Source organism: Bombina bombina, chromosome 5 (assembly GCF_027579735.1).
Source record: "Bombina bombina isolate aBomBom1 chromosome 5, aBomBom1.pri, whole genome shotgun sequence".
Taxonomy (NCBI): domain Eukaryota; kingdom Metazoa; phylum Chordata; class Amphibia; order Anura; family Bombinatoridae; genus Bombina; species Bombina bombina.
Window position 1 is genome coordinate 872494531 of NC_069503.1, and position 12794 is coordinate 872507324.

Here is a 12794-nt window from a genome sequence, read left to right on the forward strand (position 1 = left end):
GGGGTTGTATTTTTCTTTTACAGGCAAAAGAGCTGAATTCTTTGGGGCATGCCCCACAAAGGGCCCCTTTAAGGGCTGGTAAGGTAAAAGAGCTTTAAACTTTTTTAATTTAGAATAGGGTAGGGCATTTTATTATTTTGTGGGGCTTTGTTATTTTATTAGGGGGCTTAGAGTAGGTGTAATTAGTTTAAAATTGTTGTAATATTTTTCTAATGTTTGTAAATATTTTTTTATTTTTTGTAACTTAGTTCTTTTTTATTTTTTGTAGTTTAGTTAGTTTATTTAAATGTATTTATTTGTAGGTTTAATTGTAACTTCGGTTAGGATTTATTTTACAGGTAATTTTGTAATTATTTTAACTAGGTAACTATTAAATAGTTATTAACTATTTAATAGTTATTGTACCTGGTTAAAATAATTACAAAGTTACCTGTAAAATAAATATAAATCCTAAAATAGCTACAATATAATTATAATTTATATTGTAGCTATATTAGGGTTTATTTTACAGGTAAGTATTTAGCTTTAAATAGGAATAATTTATTTAATAAGAGTTAATTTATTTCGTTAGATTTAAATTATATTTATGTTAGGGGGTGTTAGGGTTAGGGTTAGACTTAGCTTTAGGGGTTAATACATTTATTATAGTAGCGGTGAGCTCCAGTCGGCAGATTAGGGGTTAATGCTTGAAGTTAGGTGTCGGCGATGTTAGGGAGGGCAGATTAGGGGTTAATACTGTTTATTATAGGGTTATTGAGGCGGGAGTGAGGCGGATTAGGGGTTAATAACTTTATTATAATAGCGGCGCGGTCCGGTCAGCAGATTAGGGGTTAATAAGTGTAGGCAGGTGGAGGCGACGTTGAGGGGGGCAGATTAGGGGTTAATAAATATAATATAGGGGTCGTCGGTGTTAGGGGCAGCAGATTAGGGGTTCATAGGGATAACGTAGGTGGCAGCGGCGTGCGGTCGGCAGATTAGGGGTTAAAAAATTTAATAGAGTGGCGGCGATGTGGGGGGACCTCGGTTTAGGGGTACATAGGTAGTTTATGGGTGTTAGTGTACTTTAGAGCACAGTAGTTAAGAGCTTTATAAACCGGCGTTAGCCCAGAAAGCTCTTAACTACTGATGTTTTTCTGCGGCTGGAGTTTTGTCGTTAGATTTCTAACGCTCACTTCAGCCAAGACTCTAAATACCGGCGTTAGAAAGATCCCATTGAAAAGATAGGATACGCAAATGGCGTAGGGGGATCTGCGGTATGGAAAAGTCGCGGCTGCAAAGTGAGTGTTAGACCCTTTCCTGACTGACTCCAAATACCAGAGGGCGGTAAAAACCAGCGTTAGGAGCCTCTAACGCTGGTTTTCACGGCTACCGCCCAACTCTAAATCTAGCCGTAAGTTAGCTACAATATATCTAATAGTTACATTGTAGCTAGCTTAGGGTTTATTTTTATTTTACAGGCAAGTTTGTATTTATTTTAGCTAGGTAGAATAGTTACTAAATAGTTATTAACTATTTAATAACTACCTAGCTAAAATAAAGACAAATTTACCTGTAAAATAAAACCTAACCTAAGTTACACTAACACCTAACACTACACTTTAATTAAATAAATTAGATAAATTAAATACAATTAGCTAAATCACAAAAAACCCCACTAAATTACAGAAAATAAAAAAACAAATTACAGATCTTTAAACTAATTACACCTAATCTAATAGCCCTATCAAAAAAAGCCCCCCCAAAATAAAAAAAAACCCTAGCCTAAACTAAACTATCAATAGCCCTTCAAAGGGCCTTTTGCGGGGCATTGCCCCAAAGTAATCAGCTCTTTTACCTGTAAAAAAAAGAATACAAACAACCCCCCAACATTAAAACCCACCACTCACACAACCAACCCCCCAAATAAAATACTAACTAAAAAAACCTAAGCTCCCCATGGCCCTGAAAAGGGCATTTGGATGGGCATTGCCTTTAAAAGGGCAGTTAGCTCTTTTGCGGCCCAAAACCCTAACCTAAAAATAAAACCCACCCAATACACCCTTAAAAAAACCTAACACTAACCCCCTGAAGATCGACTTACTGTTCTGAAGACCGGACATCCATCCTCAAGGAAGCGGCAGAAGTCTTCATCCAACCGGGCCGAAGTCCTCAACGAAGCCGGGAGAAGTTTTCATCCAAGCCGGGTGAAGTGGTCTTCCAGACGGGCAGATGTCTTCATCCAGACGGCATCTTCTGTCTTCATCCATCCGACGCAGAGCGGGTCCATCTTCAAGACATCTGACGCGGAGCATCCTCTTCATCCGACGACTAAAGATGAATGAAGGTACCTTTTAAGTGACATCAGCCAATATGGCGTCCCTTAGATTCCGATTGACTGATAGAATTCTATCAGCCAATCGGAATAAGGGTAGAAAAAATCCTATTGGCTGATGCAATCAGCCAATAGGATTGAAGTTCAATCCTATTGGCTGATCTAATCAGCCAGTAGGATTGAGCTTGCATTCTATTGGCTGATTGGAACAGCCAATAGAATGCAAGCTCAATCCTATTCTATCAGTCAATCGGAATCTAAGGGACGCCATCTTGGATGACGTCACTTAAAGGAACCTTCATTCAGTAAGAAGACTCTGGATAAAGAGGATGCTCCGCGTCGTATGTCTTGAAGATGGAGCCGCTCCGCGTCCGATGGATGAAGATAGAAGATGTCGTCTGGATAAAGACTTCTGCCCGTCTGAAGGACTACTTCGCCCGGCTTGGATGAAGACTTCTCCCGGCTTCTTTGAGGACTTCGGCCCGGTTGGATGAAGACTTCTGCCGCTTCCTTGAAGATGGATGTCCGGTCTTCAGAACAGTAAGTTGATCTTCAGGGGGTTAGTGTTAGGTTTTTTAAGGGTGTATTGGGTGGGTTTTATTTTTAGGTTAGAGTTTTGGGCCTCAAAAGAACTAACTGCTCTTTTAAGGGCAATGCCCATCCAAATGCCCTTTTCAGGGCAATGTGGAGCTTAGGTTTCTTTAGTTAGTATTTTATTTGGGGGATTGGTTGTGTGGGTGGTGGGTTTTACTGTTGGGGGGTTGTTTGTATTCTTTTTTTACAGGTAAAAGAGCTGATTACTTTGGGGCAATGCCCCGCAAAAGGGCCTTTTAAGGGCTATTGATAGTTTAGTTTAGACTAGGGTTTTTTTTTGGGGGGAGGGCTTTTTTTATTTTGAGAGGGCTATTAGATTTAGGTGTAATTAGTTTAAAGATCTGTAATTTGTTTATTATTTTCTGTAATTTAGTGTTGTTGTTTTTTGTACTTTAGCTAATTGTATTTAATTTATTTAATTGTATTTCATTTAGGTCATTTATTTAATTGTATTGTTAGGTGGTAGTGTAACTTAGGTAAGGTTTTATTTTACAGGTACTTTTGTATTTATTTTAGCTAGGTAGTTATTAAATAGTTAACTATTTAGTAACTATTCTACCTAGTTAAAATAAATACAAACTTGCCTGTAAAATAAAAATAAACTCTAAGCTAGCTACAATGTAACTATTAGTTATATTGTAGCTAACTTAGGGTTTCTTTTATAGGTATTTAGTTTTAAATAGGAATAATGTAGTTAATGATAGTAATTTTATTTAGATTTATTTAAATTATGTTTAATTTAGGGGGTGTTAGGATTAGGGTTAGACTTAGGTTTAGGGGTTAATACATTTAGTATAGTGTTGGCCACGTTGGGGGCGGCAGATTAGGGGTTAATAAATTTAGGTAGGTGGCAGCGATGTTAGGGGCGGCAGATTAGGGGTTAATAATATTTAACTAATGTTTGCGAGGTAGGAGTGCGGCGGTTTAGGGGTTAATATGTTTATTTTAGTGGCGGCGATGTCCGGAGCAGTAGATTAGGGGTTAATAAATATAATGCAGGTGGCGACGATGTCGGGGGTGGCAGATTAGGTGTTATTAAGTGTAAGATTAGGGGTGTTTAGACTCGGGGTTCATGTTAGGGTGTTAGGTGTAAACGTAAATTTTATTTCCCCATAGGAATCAATGGGGCTGCGTTACTGAGTTTTACGCTGCTTTTTGGCAGGTGTTAAACTTTTTCTCAGCCGGCTCTCCCCATTGATGTCTATGGGGAAATTGTGCTCAAGCACGTACGACTGACTTAAGCAGCCACTTAAACAGTCACTTCTTGCCTTTTAACGCCGGGTTTGTAAAAACCCGTAATACCAGCGCTACAGGTAAGTGAGTAGTGAGAAAAAACTGCTCATTAGCACCGCACAGCCTCTAATGCAAAACTTGTAATCTGGCCGTTAATTAGTGAAATGTTCAGTATAAATGGGGATACAAAAGGCAGACATCTATTTTAAGTGTCAAAATAAAGCTAAATCATTTATTTGTAATCAATTAAATATACTCCAGCAGGTAAAATAGATAATTGGGAACATATTAAAGAGGGAAAAATTACACTGTCCTGAATTAACAAAATAAATTAAGAAAAATATATATTGCAAACTTGTCTTACTGAACAGAAACAAAAACGTTGCACTTATTTCTTTAATATTTAAAGAACTTACATATTTAAAAAAAAACATCTGCATATTATTCTTACTTTGATAAATATTTTTTGCTAAAATACTCATTTAGTGTAGTCAATGTAGCCAATATTATTCGAAAAAGCCAAAATGTTACATCCATGGTTTATGTAGAAAAACATGTGAGTAAACAAATAATGAATGTGTATTTTCCTGTTTTTGCATTGCTCACTGAGGGGTCCTGAAGTAATGACGATTGCACAATAATCTTTACTTTACACACACTCGCACACATATACACGCACGCACACACATAAATATACATGCGCGCACACATACATACACACGTGCTCACATACATACATACACACGTGCACACATACATACACACGCCCACACACATATACACATGTGCGCACACATACATACACACGCGCACACATACATACACACGCGCACACATACATACACACGCGCACACATACATACACACACACATACATACACACGCGCTCACATACATACATACACACGTGCACACATACATATACATGCGCGCACACATACATACACACACACATACATACACACGCGCTCACCTACATACATACACACGTGCACACATACATACACACGCGCACACACATATACACATGTGCGCACACATACATACACACGCGCACACACATACATACATACATACACATACATACACACACATACATACATACACACACATACATACACATACACACACACACACATACATACACATACACGCACACACATACATACACACATGTGCACATACATACATACACGCACACATAAATACACACATACATACACACATACACACACGCGCACATACACACACATACATACATACACACATGCAGACATACACACATAAATACACATGCGCGCACACATACAAACACACGCGCACACATACATACACACGCGCACACACATACATACACATACATACACACACACACACACACATACATACACATACACACACATACATACATACACATACACACACACACACACACATACATGCACACATACATACACACATGCGCACATACATACATACACGCACACATAAATACACACATACATACATACACACATGCATACATACACACATACATACACACACGCGCACACAAATACATACATACACACACATACATACATACATACACACACATACATACATACACACGTGCACACATACATACACACGTGCACACATACATACATGCACACATGCACACATACATACATATACACACACACACCTACATACATACACACATGCGCACATACATACATACACGCGCACATAAATACACACATGCATACATACACACACACACACGCGCACATACACACACATACATACATACACACATGCATACATACACACACACACATAGATGCACATACGCACACACATAGATATACACATGCACACATACATACGCACACACATAGATACACATACGCACACGCATACATACATACACAAATATACACACATATACACGCACATTTACGCACGCACATACACAAATATACACATGCACATATACACAAGTACCTATTCTTGTCTTTTATTTTTTCAGATATTTTTTCCTTGATCTCAGATTTGAGTGGTGTCATGGTATATGGAAAGTATGATTTATTTCTAAGGGAGATTCTGAAGCTTCCCACTGCAGTTTTTGAAGGTCCATCGTTTGGTTATACAGAACAGTCAGCAAGGTCTTGTTTTTCACAGCAGGTGAGGTTAATTCCATTACAAACACTTTAACAGTGTTGTTAGGGCCATAAAAAATAATTTATTTCAAATATTGCAAAAGAAAGAAAAGAAAACTAAATAGGCTAAAAAAGCCTATTAATGACATGTATTATCATATTTGAATTCTCATATACTGTTTTTTTCTAATTTTATTTTTTAATGTTACAGATTAAGGTAGGATGGGCTATTATGCTATACATTGTTAATGTGGAGGATAAGACTCTTGCTATCTTTATTTCTGAAAAAGAAGGCATCTAAGCTAAGGAGCCTGCCAGTTTTTGGTTCAGTACACTGGGCAGCGCTTGTTTATTGGTGGGTGAATTTATCCACCAATTAGCAAGAACAACCCAGGTTGTTCGACAAAAATGGACCAGCATCTAAACTTACCTTCTGGCTTTTCAAATAAAGATACCAAGAGAATGAAGAAAATGTGATAATTGAAGTAAATTATAAAGTTGCTTAAAATTGCATGCTCTATCTGAATCACAAAAGAAAAAAAATTGGGTTTAGTGTCCCTTTAAGTAACAGTCCACAGTATGGCCAACACATTGGCTATTCATCAGTGCCTCAGCAGGATTTGTCTAGAACAGTGCTTTCCAAACTGTGTGTCGTGACACATTAGTGTGTTGGCTGCAGTGTGTAGGTGTGTCTCTGCTTCAGAACAATTTCTTTGGAATTTAAGATTCTTTTTAATTTTTCTTTTGATTTCCGACTTCCTGCCTGCCTGCTACGCATATCACGCGGTTGACACGTGATTGATACATAGTGGGTAACAGATCATCTTAACCTATTGTCGCAGCTTAGCGGGAACTGAAACTATTCCTATTGGTAGCACATTGGCTCCTGACTGCACGTGCAGTCTCCTCAATCAGCTTGTGACTGCACGTGTAGTCTCCTCAATCAGCTTGTGACTGCACGTGTAGTCTCCTCAATCAGCTTGTGACTGCACGTGTAGTCAGTGACTGGGACAGCAGTGTGTTTGCAGCACGGGCAGTAGTCAGTCAGACTCGCAAAGCTAGTCAGACTCGCACAGCACGCCCGATCGCGCCATTAAACTGAATGTGCTCGCTCCCGCTCGGGTATGGTAGCAAGAGCGAGCTACATTCAGATTAATGGCGCGATCGGGCGTGCTGTGACTAGACAGCGTGCCGGATGCGCTTAGGTAAAAAACAGACCCGCTCAGTAGAGCCAGGAGCGGCATTCTGAAAAATAGATTATCGTAGGTAAATATCTTTCGTATACTCTGCTTTAGAAACGTGGCACTAGGCTAATGTTATATAATTCTGCACTGTGTGCATTATTATATAACCTTATTTGGTGGGGTTACTGGCCCTTTAAAACAAGTTAGTTTAACTTCCTTTTTCCTAGTACAACTGAATTACTGTGTCGCAAAATGATGTAGGTCTAAAAAGTGCGTCACCAACATAAAAAGTTTGGAAAGCTATGTCTATGTCTCTCTCTCTCTCTTTCTTTCTCTTTCCCTCTCCCTCTTCCTCTTTTCCCTTTTTCTCTCTCTCTCTCTCTCTCTCTTACATAAATAAGGATACATCAAGTCTCACGTCAAACACTGGCGCATCATTCTGTATAGATTGCTATAATTCTTGTTATGCACATTTTTCATTCTCATTAGAAGTATGGTGAATTGTCTACAGTTGCAAGAATATTATGTTTGTTTAGGAGCAGGACTTTGTGAAATTGTTTGCTTACAGACTAAATTTGACACTTACATAATTGCACTTTATATAATAATAAAATCCATTGTTGAAAAAGAATGCACACATATCTTACACTAGTGGGAGCTAGCTGGTGATGGGTGCCTGCACACATTTGTCTCTTGCAATTGGCTAACTAGATGTTAGCTACCAATCTTCCTTCAGCAAAGAATAACACATTTGATAAAAGACGTAAATTGTAATGTTGATTAAAATTGTAAGTTCTATTTGAATCACAAAAGAAAATGTGGGGTTTGTCCCTTTAATGTCTAGTTTGAGTAAAAAGGGTTAATATCATTTCAGTGTTGAAAACTGTTATTAATGTTCTATAATAGATTTTATTCTCACCTTTTAAAGGGACAGACTAGTCAAAATTAAATGTGCATGGTTCAGATAGGGCATGCACTTTTAAACAAGTTTCAAATTTACTTTTATCATCAAATTTGCTTTGTTCTCTTAGTATTCTTTGTTAAAAGCTAAACCTAGGTAGGCTCATATGCTAATTTCTAAGCCATTTGAAAGCTGCCGCTTATCTCAGTGTGGTTTGACAGTTTTTCAAAGTTAGCGCTACTTCATGTATGCCAAATAGATAACATTGTGCTTACTCCCATGGAGTTATTTATGAGTCCGCTCTGATTAGTTAAAATGCAAGTCTGTCAAAAGAACTGCGATAAGGGGGCAGTCTGCAGAGGCTTAGACACAAGGTAATCACAGAGGTAAAAAGTATATTAATATAACAGTGTTGGAAAACTGGGGTATGGGTAATATAGGGATTATTTAAACCAATAAATAGACTGTCCCTTCAAGTACCAACCACTCAGAAGCATACCGCCAGCTCTATGGAAATGTACAGCAGCTCACTTTCACGCACAAATAGCTTTGACTGAAACTGTGCCTATTCAGTATTCAGTGAGTTCTGATGCCATGCCAGAGTGAACAGCTTAATGGTGGCATGAAAATGCCTGCTGTAAATGTGCATAGAGCGGGCTGTACGCTTCTGAATGTCAGTACCACCCGCTTGTCATATGAGGAAAAAATACAGCACAGAGGGGGTGTCCAGCTGGTATTTAGAAGGTGAGACTAAAATGTTATGTAACATTAATAATACATTGAAATGATATGTAACCTTGCTTACTCTATCTAGACTTTAATACCATGCCGTTGTAGTCAATTAGGTTTACTAGAACTGTAAAACAGTGTAAAAACATTATGTTTAAAATAAAAAGAAATGAAAATGCGTTTCAAATGCGCAGTTATACGATTTATCATTTTTGCAGCATTATTAGATTTTGTTATTATGTTTAGACGTGTTTATTGCTGAAGTAAACCTTCCTTTACCCTGTGCAGCCAGTTTGTGTTATAATATCATGATTTAGGCAATTAAAAGAAAAAAGGAAAATATCACAGATAGCAAATTATTCAGTCCTAGCAAATTAAACACTTCATAAAGTGTAGTTGGAGTGTTTAATTACAATCATCACTTACCCAATTGAGAAGTCATTTGAGGCCTGATATGATCATTTTAGATAAATCTAACAAGCAGATAAAAGCTTATCAGCTTTTAAAATGCAATTAAACTACCTCAGAATAGCAGTTTTAAGCAAATATTCTTGATTTAAAAAGACATGGAAGTCAACTTTTAAATGTTCAGCAATACATTTCAAATTTGAAACTGCACATTATACTATCAGAAAACTGTTGACTATGGTTACCAGATCTTCCTTGATTGTGGCCAATCAGGGCTAACTGTAAAATGAGCTTGTGCACTGTGCTAAGCAATCACTGTGGCCCTTTTTTCAATCAAGCGAGATTGCCAACACCTGGCAAAATCTGCTTATAAAGTTCAAGCTGCCATTTAAAATCAAGCGGTTATACATTACTCATAAGATGAATTGTGAAATGTTGCAGGAATATATACTGTAAGTGCTTGCAATATCTCACACTTCAGCCAGCTATAGTGGGCGGGAATGCCATTCAAAAAGCAAGGGAGCATATAAACATGCTTGATTTGTCACTGCAAATCCCCAATCTATATGCTGGCGAGCATTAGTGTATGCAATGGAGGAAATAGAGTCAGATAGCAGTGCACTCATAAAGTACTTGTATATGCATCACTGTATTAAAGATTTCAACTTCAACTTCAAGTTAAATAAAAAAATACTAAAAATGAAAAAAAAAATGCTTAACCCTTTCAGTACTTACGACGGCCCTAAACCGTCACAGAGTGTCCCACTCAGGTGCTAACGACGGCTCAGAGCCGTCGCTAGCACTCTCCCACCTTGAGGTCTTCACGTTATGCGCGGTGACATCACGCGCAATGATGTGATGACGTCACCGTGCAACTTTATTTAAAATTGACAATGTTAAGTATAGGGACAGGGGGCATACTGCTTAGAAGCCTGTATCTCAGGCATCTAAGCAGCTACAGACCCCCAAGACCCACTGTTGGAAAGGTAATCGTGTATTAGGGATCTGAAAAGAAAAAAAAGAAGTTAAAAAATGTTTTGTTTTAAAAAAAAAAAAAACTTAAAACAGCTTAGCACCCAGGTGGGAAAGAGCTTAGCACTCAAAGGCTTAAATTCAAAGTCAAAATTTAAACTTTTATGATTCAGACAAAGCATGTGATTTTAACCCTTTGAGTGCTAAGCACTTTCCCACCTGGGTGCTAAGATTTTTTAATGTTTTTTTATTTTTTGAACATTTTTTTTTAACTTTTTTTTTATTGTTTTCAGGCCCCCAAGACACTGTTGGAAAGGTTAGGCGATTACCTTTCCAATGGTGTCTTGGGGGTCTGTAGCTGCTTAGATGCCTGAGATACAGGTTTCTAAGCAGCATTCCCCCTGCTCCTATACTTAACATTGTTAAGTATAAATAAAGTTGTGCCGTGACGTCACGTGACGTAAAGTTGTGCCGTGACGTCATCACGTTATTGCATGTGACGTCACCAGGTGGTAGGAGCGGGTGGGAGCCCCCAGATCTCCCTCAAGGTAGGAGAGTGCTAGTGACGGCTCTGAGCCGTCATTAGCACCAGAGTGGGAAACTCTGTGACGGCTCAGAGCCGTCATTAGCACTCAAAGGGTTAAACAACTATCTAATTTACTTGTATGATCACATTTGCTTTGTTCTCTTGATATTCTTTGTTGAAGACTAAACCTAGTTAGGCTCAGAGGAGCTTGGAAGTGTGCACGTGCCTATAGCAGTCAATGAAAGCTGTAATTGTAACTATGTATAACATTGCTATAAACAATAAGTCATCTTCTTAACTCTAAAATCAGTTGAGAGTAATTTAAACTATATCAACATTAACACAAGTGAGAAATGCTAACATCCATCTGTACTTTGTAGTTCCTAGGTTTAGGATAAGTTACTTAAACATATATATATATATATATATATATATATATACACACACTGTATGTATGTATATATATATATATACTGTATATATATATATATATATATATATATTTTGTATAAAGGAGGGCACTCACAGGATTTCTTGTTGCAATAATTGATAGTATTTATTCTGAATACATCAGTAATTTCACATTAAAGATCATAGTCATAGTCAACGTTTCGGCTCATAATAGAACCTTCTTCAAGACAAGTTTTAATCTATGCAGGAAAAGCAAAAAACAGAAAACTTATGTAGTGTGATACAAGTGATGACAAACAACATTTACACCCAACACCAACGTTACTCTGTGTACAATTTCAAATCAAAACAGATTAACTGACACTCTGATCCGGAGAAAGGGTTGCTGGGAGTGACACTCAGATTCAAGTTATGTATAATGACCTACTAATCACAATCCGACCAATGAGCTATATATCATGCAAAAGAGAGCCCAGGATGATGGGAACCCTCCCACGCCAGTCAGGCCCCGTCCTCAGGACCGTCTTTAACACAGGGCAAAAGGGGCAGCTGCCCTGGGCCCAGTCTCTGTTGAGGGGCCCAAGAGTCCTAAAAAAAAAAAAAAAAAAAAATTTTTTTTTTTTTTTTTTTTTTTTATGGTTCATACCAGACTCCTGATGTGACATGGGGAACACACACATTCAGTCCTAATACTGTCACAGTCAAAAGTACTCTGCTTATATTTTTTTAAAAAACTGTGCCAGACCGTGCCGGTGTCATGTGACATGCCAAGCTATTGCCATGTGCTGTTTTAGATGTGCACTGTGCAGCACTGAATGCAAAGCCCTAACTCGGCATCCAGCCATTTCCCACTGCATCAGAAAAGGTCCTACTGGGGTTACCACTGTTACCAGGTAACTGCTCTGGTGGTGGGGATTGTTTCTGGGTAGGGCTGACTGTAGGCGCATGCAGCAGAAAGCTGGAGCAGCAGGCACATGAGGATTTGAGCATCTGTGCAGCTGCATACACTGCTCTCTTCAGTCTTGAGGCTGTGTGACTCATCTCACACTGTATCCATGCAGCCTTGGACAGACAGCATCCAGTCTACTGGTCCCCTTAGCCCTGCTCTTTCTGCTGTGGCCCTAAGATCAACTAACTGAAGTTTGTTAGGGGAATAGTGCTTTGTAGAAAGGTGTCAGTGGGAAGAATAAGTGAGTGCACACATGCCCCTCCCCATGCATTGTCTAGTTCAGGGTGAGAGGGAACTTGTTCCTAGCAAAGAAGCGACATGTGCTGGTGTGGCTGATGTATAGCGTCATGCTGATATTTCACACATTAATGTAAGGTTTATTTTTATAGTTTTTATTTTCTCTCTGTCTCAGATTTTACAGCTTCCCATAGT

General features: G+C 38.4%; 1 protein-coding gene across 5 annotated transcripts in view; it reads left to right on the forward strand.

The window, feature by feature from the left end:
* Positions 1-12794, forward strand: part of DTNA (dystrobrevin alpha) — a 685079-nt gene that overhangs the window by 469218 nt on the left and 203067 nt on the right. For all 5 annotated transcript variants that reach the window (XM_053715018.1, XM_053715020.1, XM_053715021.1 and 2 more), the window contains exon 6: positions 6153-6307. In XM_053715018.1, coding sequence (XP_053570993.1) covers positions 6153-6307 — 155 coding nt within the window. The remainder of the gene's footprint in view (positions 1-6152; positions 6308-12794) is intronic.